The 21,008-nt window shown below is 39.0% G+C and overlaps 1 protein-coding gene across 2 annotated transcripts in view; it reads left to right on the top strand.

Moving 5' to 3' along the window:
• The window catches only part of NEBL (nebulette), a 244,553-nt gene that overhangs the window by 100,589 nt on the left and 122,956 nt on the right, over positions 1 to 21,008 (top strand). For both annotated transcript variants that reach the window (XM_057383631.1, XM_057383639.1), the window contains exon 4: positions 10,478 to 10,585. In XM_057383631.1, the coding sequence (XP_057239614.1) occupies positions 10,478 to 10,585 (108 nt within the window). The remainder of the gene's footprint in view (positions 1 to 10,477; positions 10,586 to 21,008) is intronic.

Below are 21,008 nucleotides of genomic sequence, written 5' to 3'. Positions count from 1 at the left end.
AATATGTGGATCCTTTCTTTTCTTTATGCTTTTTTCCAATGTAAGCAGGCCCTGCTGCTACACCCCACTTTTTGCTCTGATCCCAGCCCAGCCAACTGTCACTTTTTAGCCTGCAGGGAACCTTCTGGTACTAACATTCCTGCCTTGTTTTTATTAGAAGGGCATCCCTCACAACATATCCCTCACTGTTTGAAGCAGAAGTCATGTGTATTCAGTAGGAATGAATAATGGATGTATTTAAAGGGTAACTTGCCCTTCTCGTTCCTTTGCACATCATAAATAACTGCTCTTTTAGTTGGGTTTTACATAYTGCTCTACAGGCACAATTTGAAAAAAATCTGGTGATTCAGCTCTCAATTTAAAAACCACTGCTGTATGCAGCTGATAGTTTCTGTATCTGAAAACTGATCCCACTCCAGACTCAGTACTGGCATCTGTGTGCAGCTCTAGAGTTCTGAAGATTTAGGAAACTGGTCATGAAATTATTTTGAAGCAGGTCACAAGAATACAGCATTACAGGAGATGTGTGGGCAACATAATGGCGAGTGTTGGAGCTCTGGATACTGTTCATTTCACCTGGCTTTATGTATCTTTTTAAAGATACCTTTAGATATCTTCTCAAGACATCTAAAGCTATTTTATGTAGTTTTAAGTTGTATTTTTACTATTTAATGTATTTTAAGRTGTTTTAAATAGAGGATTTTTAAAATGTTTTAAGTATCTTCTTCAGGATGAGCTAAGTTATCTAAAAATGTCTTTTCTCTCCACTCCCTGTAAAAGGAAGTTGGTTGATGAGGTTGTGTGTAGTGACATCTGACTTTTGTCCAACAAGCCCACTGTTTCTGGCCAGGAATCACCATCTGAAGAATTCCCTGGGATAATGATATTAATGGATAAATTGAATGCAATTAGAATTTTCCTATTAACTGTAATAAGCTCTAGCTGAGGCACCCAAAGAAGATCCTAAAATTGAAGGCCAGGCTTGGAGGATGATTTAATTAATTGTTTAATTTCAGTTTAAGGATGTTAAAATGAAAATTTGAGCAGCAAATGTTTTTGATGAGGGTGAGATGAGGAAACTGGATATATTTTTATCGCCCATTTTACTTACATAACTGACAAATGGAGTGGCCTGGTTTCCCTGTCACAATCAACACTGCAAAACTGGCCCCGAGTTACCCTGTCCTGTCTCAAAGACTTTCTCCTTGAGTATGAAGGTAAAATTTTTTTTTGTGTGTATCCCCTGGGTCCCACAGTGGCAGGAGCAAAGGATAACCTGTATCTCTTTTCCCATGAGTTGTGGCAGGACTGGGATCCAATTCCCAATGAACATGGGGAAACAGGGACTCAAGCCAGGGAGTCAGGGACTCTGGAGTCATGAGCCTGTATCCTCTTTGCAAATGAGGTAGATTTACCCGTGCAAGCATTTTTAAGAGTAGAGGCAAACAATTTGGAGGTATTGGAGATTGTATACTCCAATATACATTGGAGGTGATTTGAGCATTAGCATTTGGTAAGAAAAGACAGAACCAGGTTGCAACTCTGATTTTAAGGGTGGCCTTTGGCATCTTCTGATCTAAGTTCATGTGGCTGTAATTTTGAAATTGTTTCTTGTCTGTCTAACAGTTTCACTCTGCTTGTTGTTTTCMTGTTATTTGAGAGGCTGATGATGTAAATATTAGATTTGGGTTTATAGGAGGTTKTCTACATACTGAATTGTATAAGAAATTACTCCCTCTGAGTGATTCAGCTAATGGACTTCTCCAAAGATTAACATTTGCAGGGATTCAATTTTCTTTACAAACATCTCTGATTCAATTCTCTTTACAAAAATCTGTCTTATGATAATTTTTGGAATTTTAGTTGGGAAAAAATACTTTCTGTGTCTTTTCCCTCCTCAGCTGAAATTTATTAAGACATTCACTCATATCAGACATTCAGAGTTGAAAATGAATTAAAATTTAAACATAAAAGGTTGAGCTGTGCACTGTGTATTTTCTGGTATGAAATTGCCTTTCTTACATGTATGATTTTGCATTCACCTTCCTTTTTTTCTTGATTTAAAATGTAGAACAAAATAGGGAATTTAGTCTTGGAAAAATGGGGTTTACTGTCATGTTCTGGCTAGAGTTTAACTAAGACTAATCTCTGGGTGCCAAAAAAYATGTATTAACTGGAAGCTGATTTTATGGACTTTTATTTTTTCCCCTTTTTTCACTGCAACTTTTGAAAAGGAAGCTCCTCGTAAAGCCCTGTGCTACCTTCGTGGTGCCTGGAATAGCTTTGTCTTTACCGAGAGGCCGAAAGATAATCTGGAAGGCAGCAAAAATGTTAAGGATTTCAGAATTTGCTTACAGTTAAGTGGAAATGATGGGTGGTCCCTCTCCCCTGCCCTTGGTTGTACAGAGACAGAGGAACTGACTGCATGAGACATCCGTAACTAATGTGGCCAAGGGGGCACAGGCTACGTGAAAAGTGCATGGATTTTGCAGGCAGGGCTGCACTGCAGGCTCCCACCTGATGTGTCAGTTTTCCAGRAATGAGCACAACAAACAGTTGTAAGGAGGTTCCACCATAACCCCTGAAGTTACATGTTAACGCTGTGCAATGAGAGATGGTGTGTCTTCACCGTGGAAATGAGCAAGAGGAGCTGTAGCGGAATGAGGCGAGAGGATGGTTAACAATGGGAGTGGTATATAAGGTGCCAGCTACACGGTGACTGAGTGAGAGGGACCCCAAGCTTGCTAGACTGTTACTGGAGGCCAGAGGTTTAAATGCACCGTGTTCCATTATTTCCTTTGATTCCTGTGTGCCTGCAGATCTGCRTTGCTCAAATCTAGATTTTTCAGTGCTTCATCTACGCTTTGTTCTGGGGTACATTCTGATGGCTCTCAGTTGGACTAATTTCAGCTTCTTTCTTCTGCTGCAGCAGTGAATTTCTTGATTTTTTTGGCAGTTGTTCATTAAAGTTTTTCAGGTTTTTTTTTCTTCACATGTCATGTACTGGCTTCAGTTGCCCATTAGTTTTTGTTTTGGTTACGTTTTTTAGCATGTGACTGCAACTTGTACCCTTGGTCTGTATTATGATTTTCTGAGGTCAATCTTCTTTAAATCCCTTCTGTGGTTAATCTTCTTTATATGCCATGCTGTATTTTTCAGTTCAGTTTTTGGCTCAATTCTTTGTGTGAATATTCTCCACTCTTTGGATCAATATGACCCTTGTGTTACTTGGAATATTTATGAGGTAGGTTTTGCGAGGTTTTATTTGGTGAGGCTTTGCAGGGAAGGAAACGTTTGCTCTTTCTTTTTCTGTCCCCTCAGAATAGCTGTAGCTGCCTGTCTGTGTGGATGTACATTTGTGTGTTATATCTCTCTGGTACCCAGTGGGCAGATTCCTCTGAGCTCTGCTAGCGCTGTGAGCCAGCTACAGGCTGCRTGACCGTGGTTTGCGTGGCGCTGAGCCTGAGCTAACACATCCTGCCTCTCAGCAGGACTTGCTAAGCTCAGTCTTGCTGCCCCAGCCAGCCAGCAGCTGCGTGTTTTCTGTCCGCCGTGGAGCGTAGGCACATAGCAGCTCACATGCTTGTGATTTACTGGATACTTCCTTCAGAGTACGCAGCTCACGAATTTGTAATTTTCCTGGTGGTTGCTTGGCCTTTCTCTTTCCCGATGATGAAAAAAGCAAGATGGGTTTAGTTCAGACCCTGGAGATAAAAGATATGTTCCAGGATTTAGCAAATCTATCCATGAGACATCTAAATGTGTTTTCTTCCCTGCACCACCCCCCATCCCCCGCTATGTCTGATAATTATCRCTCTGTTTGGAGGAGTTTGTTGTCAGTGATTTCGTTTTTGAGGGTATTATTAAAATTTGTGGTAATTTATCAGGCTGCATTTGGATTATATATATCAATCTTTCATCTTCTGCCTGGACATGAGATATGGTAAAGTCAGATCTCTTTCTGTCATGGTAGAGTAAAAAATCCTTCCCCTCCCCAGACTTCTGTTGCTTGGAGATAAAGCAGTTCAAACACAGAATATACCAAGTGGTAGGGAGTGGATGGAAGATCTGAAATGATGTCTCTGTCATGAAGGTTGCAACCTCCTATTTCCTCAGCTGCAAAACTGCACAGAATTTGTTTACTGCTTCTAAAATGTGGATGTAGAGTCTGTTGGACAAGTTGAATGGATCATAATAACTTCTGGACATGGGGGAAAAATCAGTTTGTTTTGAGGCTGGCCCATTCTCTKTGTCATCTTCTCTGCATGTGCAGCCTTTGGAAAACATTAGTGTTACATTTTAATAGRAAAGAATAGAATCTCACTGATTTCCACTTTGCCCAATAGCAAAACAAGGTGCAAGGCACTCGAGACCATACTTGGTAGTGTAAAAATAATTTCTTGGGCAGAAGCACCTGAGTCATTTCAGTGGAAGTGATTTTTGATGGAGTGGAGCCTAGCTGACTTGTTTGGACCTAAGCCTGTTGAAACAGTGTCAGATTGCACTCTCTTCAGTCATAATTTTACTTGGATCCCAGCTACTGTTCGCATGCTGTTGTCATATATCCAAAAGAAAGACTCCCATCTTTTTCTCRTTCTGAAATTGTTGATCTCTCACTGCCTCCAATTTCCTGTCCCTGCACATCCTGGGTTATGGAACACTTGCCCGTGCATTTTCTCTGAGCCATTTGCATCATCCTCAGTATAAAGAGACCACATTGTAGAGACATTCTCTCCAGAGCTACTATTTATATATTTTAATTTGCCYCCATCCAGCATCTTAACTGTCCTGATGTGGATTCCAAGATTTTTGTTATTTAGCAGTAGTTCCCTGCTAAAACTGCTGAGATCTTCAGGAAATTACAGCGCAGAGATTTGCAGATTGTTGGAGACTCGCTGAGGCTGTACCTCACAGGGTAGCACAGACAGACTTGCCCAATGTTTGAATGAGGTATGTAGAAAGRCAGAATATTTTATGATAGCTATGGCACCTGAAATTTTTACTTCGTATAACTGCAAAGRCTTTTTGTTGTTTCGGAGTACTGATGCTTTCAGTTTTACATCATCTTTGAATGAGAAACTTTCTTCTCTTTGAAAATTACAACTGTTACGATGAATGCTTCAGAGCTATGAATTGCGAAAATTGGGGTTTTTTTCTACATTAAAAGGGAAAATATCTAAAATACGACTTTGTGCATTCTAAAGACCATTTGAAAAAATTGCAAACTTCAGTCTCAGGGAATTTTTATTTTGCTTTATCTGTGAAAAGTCAGAAAATCTGATACTCTCCAGTCCTCTCTTACAGAAAAMCTTGTTCATCAGTGGCTTTTTCAGAGTCCACGGCTCCTTCATTTCCCTAAGGAATGCCCARCCTAGAGCTTGCAGTTCATAGAAAAGTTTTGATGACAGTTTGGTCTGCCGTATTTGCCATTCTCCATTCTTGTATTCCTGTTTAGATTTCTGTGGATAATAGTTCTGAGTGACTGAATATTCTGTCTTTCTGATGGGACTTAAATGCACCTCTATTATGAGCAGAAGACAAACTACTCCACAAAGACTGAAACCTGATTTTCTCAGCTAGAACAGTGACTGGGATCCCTCTCTAAGTGTATTAGTCAACTAAAAAGAAGTCTTACTGAGTTTAGTCTAGAATTGTTCTTTACATTTGATTTACTGKTTTTTTGTTTTTGTTACATTCATAAAAACCTTATTTGCAGGGTAAATTTTTTCTYTGTCTTGTCATTAATTTTGGAACATGTTAGATGAATTGAGGCAAAATCAACAGATTATATGCTCTGCAGAAGAAGCAGATCCAAACAAAGGCATCTTTGCCAAGATGTGCCTCTAGGACCTGTATTGTGGGAGAGGGATACCTTGCCAGTCTGTAAAAACCAATGCATCAGCAGATGGTGACCTTTGGGAAGGAGTTGTGTGTGCTGGGCACAGAAGGAGCAGATGGCTCTGGGCRAGCCTCAAACACAGCATACCAAAACAAATTCATAAATATTCAGGGTGTGGTAAAGATTGTATGTCTCTGAACGTTCCTCTGAGGGGAAATGTGGGTATGAGGGGTCCTATCCTCTCATTCTACCTGCTTGCCCCTTCCTTGTGGGCCATGAGACATGATGATGCCACAATCTAGGGCTATGCAGGGTATCAGAATAAGGAAGGAGATTTAATTGCACAGCAACCTGGTCTGTATGGGAAAGGGAAGAAGGGACTGTACAGGAAACTGGCTTTAACACTGCCATAGCTTTTGGGGAATTAATATGTGCTATGCAATGCCTGAGTATCTTTCTGAGGTGGAGATGGAATGAATAGTGTTTCTGAGGTCAGTATTATTCACTGCTCTCCAGTGATGAGAAGATCATGATGATCCACCATGTTGAATTCTTTCTCTGCTTTTTCTTTCGGTGTTTTTGGACTCCTGTGGTGTTTGTTCAACTGATACATGTTTCTGGTATTGCAAAAGAGGCTGGGTTAACGGTAGGTGCCAAAACCCCCAAGAGTATAATCAATCTTTTATGCTCCATTTATATTTTCTGAATATTTCCCCAGGAAAAATTAATCTTGTTGTCCTAATAGGTGGCTTTGCTGCCAAGTGCCAAGGGTACCTGCAAAAAAATATGCTGCTGGAGCAGCATTTTCTCCAGCACAATATTTTCTGTAGAGGAGTAGGGTGGACCCTCTGGCTCCTTCATGCTGATCTCTGAGTGGATTTACAAAATCCTGTCTTTGGGTCTTTCAAAGATATCTYGCTAATGTCACAGAAGTTTGATTTGTGAAAGATCTGTTGGATCACTCAGTCCTTCCACTGTGGATCAGTGCAGAATTACTTCTCATGAAGGACTTTTACTTAAAACCTTCTAATTTATGGTGATTTATTGCAGTTTGATTTCTAATGTTTATGCCACATTGTSTCTCAGAAGATCAATTTTTCCGGTCAGACACCACTGAGGGTCCTTTGCATCTGTGAGACTGCCCTGCATTTTGGAGCTGGTGCAAAGCATTATGGCCGGGATTTTGGTGAGGAGTTACTAAACATCATCTTTGTAGGAAATGRCTGCATTTATGATTCAGTCATTAGGGATTATACATTTCCATTTCAAAACTAAATGTTGAGGGCTTCATTTTGTGATGGGTTGTCCTTGGCTGGCTGCCAGATGCCCACCAAGCTGCTCTCTCACTCCCTCTCCTCAGGGGGACACAGGGAGAAAATATGAAAAGAAAACTCTYGTGTGTCAAGGGTTTTGGGAAAAATGCAAGGGCTCCACACAAAAACAAAGCAAAAGTAAGATTTATTCTCCACTTGCCATCAGYAGGCAATGTCCAGCCACTTCCTGGATGCAGGGTCTCAGTACAAATAGTGTTTGCTTCAGAAGATTGCCTTAGTCTCTCATGTCCCTTCTCCCCATTTCCTTTTGTTAAGATGATGTCTGAAGRTCTGGAATAKCCCTTTGRTCAGTTTGGGTCAGCTGTCCTGGCTGTGCCACCTYCCAACCCCTCAYGCACCCCCAGCCTACAGGGGTTATGTTGGGGATGATGCTGTGTGAGCACTGCTCAGCAACAGCAAAACACTGGTGTGTTATCAGCACTGTTCTGGGCACAAACACAAAACACAGCACTTCAAGGGCTGCTGTGAAGACAATTAACTCCATCCTGGACAGACCTGGTGTACAGTTAAATCATTTGTTGCAGTGATGTTTAAGCTTCTATACAGAATATTCTTGTCAGTTCTAAATGACTGATGACATYTTTATTATTTGACATTTTCTGGAAATTGTGTTTTTTTCTTTTGAACTTATATGAATTAGGAGTTTTAGTGGGCCACATTTCACAGAGCTGTGTTCTTCATGAAACATTGCATTTCTTTGCTATTTTTRTAAATCAAACCTACATTTTGAACTYAGGTAGCAAAATCCAATARTGCATATATTAGCACTKCTAATATTTTAAATAATTTACTTTTGTAATGGTTTCAAAGTAGCTGCTCKGGGAACTGTAGTTAACCTTATTCCTGTGAAGTGATTTATTAAGAGAGTAGGAGCCCTTTTTATCTGACTTGGGGATTAAAATAATATTAAGTTAAAACTATCTGGTTCCCTCCCTCTCTTCTTCTGCTCCTTAGTAAGATGAATAAAGGTCATTTGAAGTTAATGGCTAGTACATTTGGAARTATTAACAGGAAATGCTCTTTCTAACAATAGGTAATCTCTCAGGCAGGGCTGAACACATTTCTGAAATGCACTCTCTTGCTCATAATTCTGGTAAATTTCAAACAGTAAGGCTGAGCATTTCCATGCCAACTCCCTGCCTCAGGCCAAATTTGGAATTTTTGTCCAAAATACTCAGCAGTTTCCAAGGCTGAGACTGTTCCCTTACGTGGAATTATTTGCAGATTGTTTATTTTGAGCAGTTGAGTCCAATTGAGTTGTTGAACAGCTCAGTTGCCTTAACATTTAAGGACTGAGGGTTTGAAGCTTGCTGAAATGACGAGTCTTTTATGTTAGTCGTTCATCCTTGGTCATGGAAGTCTGTCCAAAGCCAAWAAAGTTTTGTATGACTTCAAATATAGAAAATACAGAGATACTCCTAAGACCTCTTTCCTGGCACCAGACAGTCCTGGAATAGTATGTCCACCTGGTGTGTTTAAGGAAGCCTCTGAGAGTCAGAGTGAAGATAAGAGAGCCATTTGGTAGAAGAGAGATAATAGGCAATCAATACTGGAGTGCCTTGAATAAAGGGATTTATCAARAAGCCATGGAGAGATGGACTAAATAGTTTAGAAACTCAAAATGAGATGAAGTGATTCCTGAAATATGGTGGTCAAATGGAAGGAAAGTTGCAGAGGGGTTGAAAATGGGGGAGGTGAACAGAAAGGCATGTGCCAGTAGCCCATGGTTTTCTCAAAAGCCCAAGTAGAAGGGTCTGTTTCCTTTGTYTCAGGGTGGTGTGAAAATAGTATACTTGTGTGAAATCTACAGCCAGCTCTAAATCTGGAACACAGGAAAAATGGTGGCTTGTTGATGYGATCATTTGCTGCTGCGTCTCCAGGATTTGTTTGATGGGCATATGTGTGAACTATATTAAAGAAAAGTTTATTATTGTACTGATCGAGGTTTGGGTTAGGAGGACAGACTATATTCTGTAGCCCTGTGAAACTTAACTTTTGTGATTTAGAGCTATTTCTTCATGTGCGCCACCATCATAAGCACTGTATTAAGCTCTTTCTTGTGAAATAAGCCTAAGCCAGCCCTGTCTTTGGTGCATGCAGTGGTTGTTTTCTGGTTGTCAGCTGTGTGGAGGAGAATCCTGCTTTGCCGGTGCTACTGCTCTCCCAGTGTTGCAAAATCTGGATGCGTGTAGTGAGTAAAGCAGGGGGTATATAGGGAATAAAAGGAATTTGTTACTGGTAAGGCAGCTGCATCCATCCATGGAGACATGGACCCTGACTCTGTCGCTGCTGCAGAGTTTTGTCTGTTGCTCAAYAGTGACWTGAGATTTKGAAGATTGCATCTAAATTYTTTATGTTGAAACTGAGTTACCCARGACTGATTTGCRGAAATGCTGGCTATTTGTACAGATAAACCAAGCCTATAATTTGAACATATTCCACTGTTAGGTATCTGAGAGTGAACACCTTGAGAGCCCTGTATGTTTCTGGAAATTAAGCTTATTTTACCTCCGTTTGCAAGTTGCCCTAGTAATGTGGATATTGCCATCCTCAGTTCCCTGTATGCATTATGAAGATTGATTAATAGCTGTGGTGAGAGTTATATGAAATCTCCAGAGGAAACTCACATTCCTACCCTGATGGTAGGATTTGAGTAGTCTGGTCCAAAAAAAGGATACAACCACATATAGAGRTATCTCTGCTGTGTACACAATAAAGCAGGGAGCCTTGTCAAAGGATAATGTATGAGTGCCTGATTAAAGACAATATCTGAATGCATATGTGCAAGAGGGACAAATTAAGYGTGTACAGGCAGCCATTCCACAACTTAGAGTGTTTGACTTCACAATATCCTTTTCATCCAGTATTTTTTTAAAAGTGTGATTTATGTTTCAACTGGGAAAGAGACTGGTAGAATCATCATGAAGAGGATGAAATGCAAAGCTGTGTGTTAGCAGACCTCCARTTGTAATTCTAGGTATTTTTCTTTGTGTAAGAATGAGTGCCATAGTTCTGTGGTAACTGCTCTGAGAATGAGATGACCACAGAGAGTGATATTTCCACAGCTGCAGTATTKGTGGAAGTGAGCTCATGGCACCCCTGGAGGAGGCAGTTTCTTGGGCACTGGGGAATTTTGCCCAATTGCTGCCTATCACTCTTAGAGGATGAAGGCAGGCTTCTCCTTTAAAGGCTAAAAGCCTTTCACAAGTACTTTATTTACAGTGAAAAAAAAATTGCTGAATTGCTAGGGGCACATTGTGGAAAATGAAAACAACCCTGTTCTTCTGTATTTTCTATTCTGTAGGTAAAATACAAAAGAGACTTTGAAGAAAGCAAAGGAAGAGGGTTCAGTATTGTGACCGATACGCCCGAGTTACAAAGACTGAAAAGGACTCAGGAACAAATCAGTAATGTATGTGACTGCAACCTAAAGTGATTGTAGGTGGAGAAACAGTGTGTCTAAGAAAAGGCGTGTTTGTTGGTGTTTCCRATGAAGTCTGTGTGAGTGAACAGTCTGATCTTGGTGATTGGTTTGTGTATGTCAGATTTTGGAATGTGTGTAACTGTGTACCATGGACTTGTACAGCACATTGGCAATGTGTGTTCACCTCTCCAGMTTCCAGCCAGTATGCTCAAAGTATTTTTTTTATTCAAATTATTTGACGCTTTTTGCTCTTTTAATAGATTTGTCAGCAAGTAAAAACACTTTTGTAACTTTTTATTTACATATAAAGTATATAGATTATGTAAGTTAAAAAGTTTTGTCTCTTTTTTAGCAGGGGCTGTCAAAATTAGCATAGCAAGCAAGATGGAATTTTCTAGARGCAGATAAAATTTTGATGCTGAGTTTTAAAAGAAAATACATGCAAGACAATGATCTGCGAGATGACAAAGAAATGGTGAATAGCAAAACCTAACATGTTTYATTGGCTTACAGGAATGTGATTTTTAAAAATGGGATTTCTCCTGGCTTAAGTTTGCACTAAGAAAGTTATTTATTTATGTTGTATTCTCTTGTAGCATGTTTAACTCACTGCATGATGGAATATTGGATGATATACATAGTGCAAGTTCTGATGTGTATAAAATAGTTAAGTGGTGGTGTGAACTAGAAATGATTCAGAATCAGTACTATTCACTTGTCTTGKCTTCCCTTCTGATCATTCTTCTGCTGCAAGAACTTGTTCCTATGGATTATTTTGTGAAAAKCTTTTTGAATCATTCTCTGTAGTAATCAAATAACAGCATGGCCTCAGAGACACCCAGTGTAAGTATGTTCAGAGGAAAGTAATGGGGTTTATTTATTTGAAAGAAAAATCTTTTCAGGTTGGGATATTATTGATGGGAAAAAGTCAGTGAAAAATGCTAGTTTTTCCCWGCAAGGGAGGTTTACCGTTCTTGCAAAAGCATTCAGTAAGATTTTGATGTCTGGAGCTGGCCTTTGAGATGAMAAGTTTGGGCTCATTTTCTGGAGCCTTGGCCAGTGGAGAGAACAGAAGCTCATCTCCTGTGTTCACACTGGGGCCAACTGAAATTACTGGCTTGTAAGAGAGAAAAATGTATTCCTCGGAGTGGTGAAAGGCATGGCCATTAAGGCTTCCATTTGGGATCTGGAAAACTTCAGCGACTCCCTGGTGTTAATCAGCTGTATTTTTATTCAGACCAGGAACTTAAATTAGGTCCTCTCATGACCCGCATGGCTTCCTCGAGCAAGAGTGATTCTTTTGTGTGGGGTGGCTCTGGAACGCATTGAAGAGGTGAAATGAGCAATGCTCTGGTGAATWCTTAATCCCTGGCACGGGTCTGCCCCGTTAGGAGAGATTGAGAGGGGTGCCCTGCAGCAGGTCTGGTGCTCAGTTTGGGATMCTGGMCTGCCAAGAAATTTATTTAGAGCTCCCAAGCCCAGTACCCTCCACATCAGACTACAGAAKAGTATGACACAGCTTACTTGCRTGCTCTTACCTCTTTCTTGTTCAAMGCATGCTGGATTTTCTGTTGGGGGAAAATGAGATAATAAAAACAAACAAGTAGCTTTGTGAGGTGGGAAGGAGCTTTCTTCCCATCTCTACTTTTGAATGGATCAAGGGGGTATGGTACTGTCTGGTTCCTGAGCCAAAGATGCTTACCTGACTTTTCAGACCCAGAAATAGCTTTTTAAAATGTGAAAAGTGGTTTTATTTCAGATTTTTTTCCTTGGTCATTGCACGTGTAACTCCTATCTCTTAATTTCTAACCACCCAGTCTTAACAATATAGATTTGTGCTATCTAGTATTAACAATGTAGAGTTGTTTCCTTTATGTATGTAGTTGACAGATTCCCAGTCAGGGACTCTATTAGAAATAATTAGTCTTGAAGGGTAAAATGGAATTTCAAAATGTGCATGATAAAAGAATTTGCATTTCATTTCTGTTTACAGTGAAATAATAAATTAATTTATARCATTATATCCCAGAAAGATAATTCTGCATGAACCACAACTTCAGTTTAATTAGAAAGCTCACGTATTAGAGAAATGCCTTCTACACAGAGYAGTTTCTGTATTTGTCAGATAAGCAGTAGACATCATGGACTAAGGATCTAATTAAAGTTTCAGGACACTGAAAGGTAAGCACTTTAATATTCCTAAAATAATTTTAATTTTCATGTACAGAAAAATGGAAGAATGCTAATATGTCTGTTTAATTTTCAGTTTTGTTTTGATTTCACCTTGAAGTACTAGAAACTTCTCAAAGAGCCTATTTGAGCCAAAATTTTAACTACTTCATTGAAAGGGTAAGTGAGAACAGTTAACTGTGTAGATATCCTTGATGAAAATGAATAACAAAATAAATCTTATGAATGTTAATTAGCATATAAATTTTTGAAGGATTTTTTTTTGTCCTGATATGAAGTTTGGCAGCATATGAATATTAGCACAAATTTCTTCTTTACAAAGAATCTCTTGTGCTATGAATATATGTAAGGAGAAAGAAATCATGGGGGGAGTAGAAGGAGAGTGGATAGATAAAGGGGGTTGAATTTTGGTTTTTATTTTGTCACCAGCAATTCTATGTCCAAAGATTTAGAGCAAAGCTTGTGGACTTTATTATATGGCTCTTATGGAAGTATCGCAGCCTAAATGCAGTTTCTTAGAAAAGAATGAAATTTAACCCAGTATCTCATGATTTTTAGTAATAAGAGCCTAGTTCTGCATATGAACAACATGTTTTGGCATTGAATATGTAGTCAATACACACATAAAAGTATTCTATTCGCATAGAGGACCATGTATACGTTTTGTCAAAGGACAGTATTTTTTGTCCATCTTGAACTTTGAGAGKATTTTCAATGTGAATGCAAATTTTCTCAAAATGAAAAAAAACCCAACCCCATATATTTTGATATGTGATTTTGCAGTTAAGCTGACTGCAAACTGGTTCTGCAAGGCAAAAGTTAAGGTGGCAAAAAGAACAGAATAAATAAAAATGATGGCAAAATACTATTGGTCTGTCATGACACATGGCTAAATGAAGGAGTAGAAACTCAATCTAGTAATATTTTCTTTGGGGAAATGGAACACTTTCAGTAGTCTGCAGCAATGAGCTGCASCTTACTTCCACTGCACTTTTATGTCTGGATATATGACTTGAAGCATGCTTTATCCTATGTGAAATAAGTTGCTCTCTCTTAAATACATTCCTGGTAAATCTCAGCAAAGTATAAAAGAAAACAGGTGTCCATAAAAATGGATGGAATGAGAAGCTTTCATTAAGATAAAGGCCAGTGCTTGGATGGTGGAGGATGCTGGCTTGGTTGTATTGCTGRAAGGATGCATGGGAGCTTTCACAGTGGTTGTGCTCATTGCATTAAGAGCCCATGTAAAAGCATTCCTCTCTTCTACATTTCTGTTATGAACTTAAGTCATGTAGGAGCAAGAAACACCACACATTTGTGCCCTTCCCCTTGGGGGACAGCAAAATAAGTCATGCAGTTCATTTATTTGTGTGGGACTCCTTTTGCAGTAGGTTTGGATTGTAACTGAAATGAAAACCATACCTTAATTCACAGAAGAACAATCAGAAAACAGATTTATTCTGCTTTAAAAAACACATTTCCAAGGTATCCTATTTTGATGAAGAACTCAGGAAGGGCAGCAGAGTTAATGAAGAGAAAGTCACTGAATCACCCCTCTGTGGGGTAACAGTGGCTTCCTCAAGTATGAGGAGTTGAACTCCTCACTGTAATTAGTGAAGCCTGTATTGGATGCAGAGAGAGCATGAACATCTTGTAGCATTCTTGAAAGTATGTAGGTTCTAAGGAGAAAAGCTGTGTATTAATTGTCTTTAAATACCTGYAACGAAATACGGTGGATGGTGTGGGATTTTATATCAAGGGTCACATTCTACATCCAGTTAAATTTATAGAGCTTCAGGGCTTGCAGAGGAGGACAGGATTTCCCCCATAATTTGAATCAACTAAACACCTGTTACCTGGCCAAAGACACAAATGATAAGGAATTATCAGATGTGATAAAAATACATCTTCAGTAGCAATAAAGGAGGAGACAAACCACATTGCTACTGTAGTTGTGCACATCTGCACATCTGAAATTAGAAACTGTCCCTAACAGACACTGAGCCATGGCTTCCTATTTGGAAGGTATTGGCAGAGCTGTTCAATCTGTTTACTTGCTCAAACATAAAATGATCTCTTAAATTGCCAAAACAGATTGTAGAGAAAATTGGCAGAAGATGTTAACAACATGGCCCAGAGCTCCATTTGGAGGATTTGCAGCACAAAGCCTGCAGATACTTGTCTCTAAGGGCTTTTTTYCCTCCATTGAATTCAAGTGAAGGAGAAGAATAGGGAACAAGAAAAATTAACAGCAGCATCAGTGTCTGCATTTCACAAAACCAGCCCTGGCACATCAATGAAGAGACTGGGTAAGCATTTTAAATCTCACACAAAAGGAGCTGATGCTCTTCCAGGCAGTGCTGGGATTTTACKGCTTCTGAAGTCATTCATATTTTATTTGACTGCCCTTATATTCCTAAGCATGATTTTTAGGTTGCTGTTGTTTYATTGGGAAGATGAGATTATTGTTTMCATRTARCAGGTGTGTCTGSTCACATAGATGGAGCAGCACTTGTTGAGCAGTGCCCGAAGTGCTGCATGTCTGTGGCAGGAGTGGTCAGCCGGGTGCACCCGGGTACTGATCCCCTTCTGCTCCCCTTGGTACCTCTGACAGTTAAACATGAACTGCAGTTCCAAGGGCTATTCATTATTTGGTATGCTGTAGGCTTAATTGCACACAGCTGCACTTCAAATACTTGCATGTAACTCATGTGATTAAGCTTCTATCAGTTGAGTTGAACAGCATTTTTTTTCTGTCTGGAAACAAGAAAGTTGAATGTGTCATTCCTATTGCTAACATGAGTAACTGCTGTACTCCTCTGCAGTGAACTTAAATGCATGGAGTCGCATCCAACCTTGTTCCTTTTGTGGATTGATCTTCTAAGCTTGTTTTGTATACATACAAATCAAAATTCTGAGAAGCCTCAGGTCCTTTGACTTGCCCATAACTCTGTGTTGAAGTTTATTTGACTTCTGATTTTTGGTAGGCAGAAATCATTCTGCCTTTAAATGTRAAGTCCTAATAAATGCTTTAGAAAYARTTTAGCAAAAGAATTACATCAAWTTTCAATGACCRTGAGTATTTTTACAGGTTTTTACATAGCTTTTATATTTTGTAAGAAATTTTTAAAATAACTGAACAAATTCTTCAGAAATGGTGAATCTAAGGAAATGTGAGTAATATTTTATATAGAACTTGTGCTTAATGAGAAAATGGAAAGCTTTGAGAATTTGTTTGAAACCTCAAGATGTATTCTACTTAAAAATGAAAAGTCTTTCTTTACTRATCATTATCAAAATATTAAGAAAAATTGGAGACATTGTTAAATTAGATACATTCTTTACTTACATTTTTGGTAAAAACTCTGGTCATTTAGTGGCATGCTGCTTTGCCACTTCTTTCTGCTGTGATCCTTGTGTAGAAAGTGTTCAGCTTTCTAATACTTGCTTTCATTTACTATTTACTGTATGCTTTGACACCCGATAAAATGTCATAAAAACAATGTGTAACTTCTTTGTGGAGTTTTCCTCCAAGTTTCTTTCTCACTTCTCTAACTGTATTCAATTACATTGTTTTCAGAGTTGTCCAAGAAGTAAGGAGATATTGGAATCCTCCAATATGGAGGGTACGGATACACGGTCCTTATGAAAAGAAGAATAAAGCACAGAGATTATTCATGCTAATGCAGTAAGTAGCACCTTGACTAAACCATTATCTTCTGTGTAACCTCGTATTAGAAGGAGAGGCAGGCACAGCCTTTGCTAGGGAATTTTAGAGTCATTTGTTGGGGAGGAAAAGATTGCTGAGAATCCAGAGCAATGTGTTCGTGATTCATCTGGGGTGGCACTGACTTCACTTTCTGTTCCCATAACTTTTTCAGATTCTCTTTTCTGGTATCTCTTTATTAATTCTTGTGATTTATGTAACAATAGCTCCCAGCATGTGGGAAGAAACAATATTTTTAGCCCCCAAAATGCCAACTTGAAGGATACTTTTTGGAATTTCAGATAGTCATTACAGTAATTCTGTGTGAAACTGTCAGTACAGGTGGAACTGAATAATTTAGTTGACTTAAGCTACAGTTAAATTTCTGATGAGTAGGTGGATGTTCCGTTTTCAGTAATCTATAAACCATATTCTACAGAGRTAGTAAACCAGATATCTCTATCCCACAAGGTGACATTCTTCGCCTGCTAAATTCAGCTTTCTGSTCCAGAGAAGAAGCATTAGAGTCTATCTGAAATGTTGTTATAAAGCTGCTTCTTTTGTAACACAGGTGGAAAGGTGTATAACTCCTGTCTAGAAAGAACAGAAGCATTTTGTCTTTGAGAAGCTGTAAAGCAGACCCCTGCTTGAGGCATAACTACATTTAGAAATGTTGTTAGCATTATAAATAAGGATCTATAATGCTGTTAGAGAGTTGTTTGACTTGGTCTATGTCACACTGTGCACAATGGCATTAGATCTGTAAATTCAGATAGACCCTTGGGTAAGTTCACTGAAACACTCMTGGTCTGCAAATCCACAGCCAGGTTCTGSCAAGCTGCTAATGTGTGAAAGGAACACCACTTTAGCAGATTGTATAAAATGGAAATTCCTTTCTAGTTCCTTTTCCTTTCGAGTCCAAGGCTATTAGGACATGAATGGCATGTGGCCTTGGGACAGTTTCTGCCTGGGGAAGGTTTCCCTTCAGCAGYCCCACTCTGAGGGCGATAAAGGACCTCAAATGAAGCTTCTCAAACGTGGATTCTCAGAGTTGCAGGGGGAAATATTTTAGGTTAAGTGGATCTCTGATAGTCAAAGCAAGCAGATGTGACGCCTACAAAGCTGATTCTTAAATGATCTTATTCCATCTGGCTTTATTGTATAGGCTTGCTTAGAAAGATCTTTTTTCTCTCTCTTTTTTTTAAAGCAAGTATAATATGATAATATTAATTGTGGTTTATTGTATTTTTTCTAGGGTTTCTGAACCTAGGAACTGTTTTTAAGGTTCTGAACCTTAAAACTCTGTTTTATTAACACTGTTTTATAAGTGTTCAGAAGAAATTACTGTTACTGTTGCTTTTTCTCATATCAGTGCTTTCATACAAAATCAGTTGATTGCAGAAGTTATATAGCCTCAAAGTTTCAAAAAGTTTTCTGTGAAGTTCCACAGGGAGTAGTAAAGTCTTTCTGWTTCTAATTTAAATAAATAAATTTGACAGGATGACTGTAACCTTGCTCACTGTTATTGACAAAATAAAATGAGTTGTGTGGTGGAAATAAAGCAAGCCATCCAGAAAAATCCCCAAAGGCATGGATTTACTGCATGTGTAAGTGGGTCAACTCATGCATGAGAAATGAATGCTAAATGTAAATTGGTTGCAAAACTGTAGACTTTCAGTAGAATTGAATCAAGTGATAACCTAAATATTTTGATAGGGATGTCCTATCAGGCTTCTCTTTTGAAAACAGCAAGAAAGCCCAGCATTACAGAGAAATAATTAAAACATGTATTCATGTTAACTAGAACAGCGTCATTGAACTTCAGAATCAAAGGCATTGCATTCATTTTTGTTACTGGCATTGATAAATTTTAAGRTAAACCTGTGTTTGGTTAAACCTGTATTTGGGTTGCTTTACACAATATACACTTCAGTTCTATAAGACTCCTCTATTCCTTGGTGAGCAAAATGTTCAATCCAGTCCAGAAATTTTTCCCAGTAAAATTATAATAAAATAGAATCATCTAGTTAGGATCTACAAAAGAAAAAGATAGGAATTTCTGTCTCAATGTTTTAATTTTCTGTTTGTGATAACATTCATATGAAAGGCATGAGTAGTTTAAAAAATCTATGACATAATCTTCAAATGTGTAAMATCACATTTCATGGACTTCATTTTMAATTCACACTAATTGCAATCTTGTCAACAGATGCACGTGTTACAGATACATATTGTCCTAAAGTTTCACATCTTATTTATAACCCAGAAAATCCTGATTGAAGGCTAAACCAGCAATGTAAATGTGAGGAATAAATTGACGGTTGTGCCATTTTCACATTTTGCTGTGGTATTCACTGAATTGCCTGTGCCTCTTTGTGCTGTATTTTGTGGAATGAAAAATTCCAAGTGGTAATRAAGATGATTATGATGTGTTTTGTGGTAACTGTTGTAAGCACCTGTCCACTGTCTGACTAAACACTAGTGACTTCAAGACTTAATCTGCTTGGAAGCTTTCTTACATTGAAATATATAGATTTTTTTTCTTTTCTGCTGTAGTACTAAGCAACTACATTATAACAAAACCCCGACAACTTATTTTTCCTATGTCCTTGAATATATTTTAGTGGTATCTAAATCACTAATTATTTTTAATGAGTATGTACTTTTGAAGCCAGGCTTTTTTACATATAGAAAAAAGAGAATGAAAATAAAACCTCTTCATAGCAACTTGGGAGCTAATTAAATGAAGCTTTTMAAATGGGRAAAAAATGATTAGCCAGAAAGTTGAGAAGTAGGAGTTAGCACCTCCAGAGATCTTTGGGTAGTTAAATGCTTGCAATGAAAATATAATTTCTAATTTCCTTATGTTACTTCATTGTCCATTACCTGCTTATCATTTTACCTTTTMGATCCATCTTAGCTGATGCTTTTGCTCTGTGCATCAGTTGCTAGGGCAGCATCTTAGGCATTAAATCTCCTGCTGAAAAGCAAGATACTCTGCTTCTTCTAGAGCTAATACCATCTTTAATCTTGATCCTTGGAGATTTGAATGCATCACCCCTATGATGCTCTCAGGCTTCATTGACCTTGACAACAGGGTTATCTGGTCCTCTGTGGCACTCAGTTGTTTTTTTTTTTGTTTTTTTTTTAACACATGTGTCTGTGATTTCCTTAGGCTGTCATTAGATACATCAGTTGTGACAAAGCCAGCTGTGTAATGAGTGCAATTAATGATTGAACTTTTTAACCATCCTAGCAGAAGAAGTAGCAAAAGTTTACATTTGCTATTTCTGCTTGTTTCTACAAAGATCTGAGAGGATAAGAGTTTGCTTTTCCAAATAGCAGATTAAAGTGACACAAGATTGCTTTCTAACCCTTTCTGCTCTTGCAATTATTCAAACAAGTGATCTGGTTATGGAAATATTTGTGTACTTTTTTCAAAGGCTCTTTCTATGTCTCACACCAAAACAGTCTCACTRTCAGARACAACATTATTTTAATGGAAAACTRAAGGATGTTTCTTCCCTCCCCCACCCCACCTCGACCTGCCTTGAGTTTTTTTCTCCTCCTGTTTTTTCTCAGCTGGTAAATAGTGACCCAGTTCAGTTCCCCTGAAGAACAGGRTACAAATGGGGAGATGCTGGACATCTCACCAAGTAAGCAACTGGCAGAAATTGGGGGGGTTTGAACGTCAGTCCCTAGTGGACTTCAGGAAAGTCTAGTCTGAAGAAAATGTAATTTCAGAGGCAAGTTTTTTGAGCTTCAAGGCTTTTCATGCACCCCTCCTATGTCTTGCCTTCGTTCTTTCTTCACTGGGGAACAGTGGTGTAAAATTAACCTATACCCACTTTGGCCAGCCCTTTTCTAGCCTTAAGAGGAGAAATATACCAGAGTCTGTGACTTAKGTTGCCAGGGTTAACTGATTTTTATAGGGTTTGGCATAACAGGGCACAACAGTGASTGGATAAGTAGTTGGGGAGGATGGTGTGGCTGGTGTGGGTTTCGGCATAGCAGGGGTGGTTTCTTTGAGGGAAGATTGGAGGATTGGGATTGTCTTATCAGGAAGCTGTGGCAAGACCCAGAGTCTGCACTGGGGCAAGGTCTGGGTGCCTCCAGGCTGTGCCTGAGCGTGCCAATATGAGYAGGGATCCTACTCCCTCCTCTTGTCCTTAAGTGGGACAAAGGYACTTTGTCACCTTTTATCTTCAGTGAGATTGGYTAYCATTTTGTTGCAGCRCTGGAGCCACTCAGTAGTGCTGTTCCCTCAGGTACCACTGAGGGAAAATGAAGGATTCAAAGGATCTGTGGAGGGATCTCAGTCTCATCTCTCATGGTTTCCTGCCAGCCCAGCGGGGATGCTTGCTCTGGTGTGGGCTGGGCTACCCTTGGCTGCAGTGTTGTGAGAACAAGGGGCCAAAGGTTTTATTTGCCTGTGCCAGCAAGCTGCAGACATGASCAGAGCAAGGGTGGCAGGCACAGAATGAGGTCACTTGCTTGGCATTGCCTGTTTAACAT

This window comes from Malurus melanocephalus, unplaced genomic scaffold (genome assembly GCF_030028575.1).
Source record: "Malurus melanocephalus ecotype Western Australia unplaced genomic scaffold, MMel_1.1 scaffold_14, whole genome shotgun sequence".
In the NCBI taxonomy this organism is placed as follows: domain Eukaryota; kingdom Metazoa; phylum Chordata; class Aves; order Passeriformes; family Maluridae; genus Malurus; species Malurus melanocephalus.
Note: the sequence above shows the minus strand (reverse complement) of the source record. Positions and strands in the feature narration are given on the sequence as shown.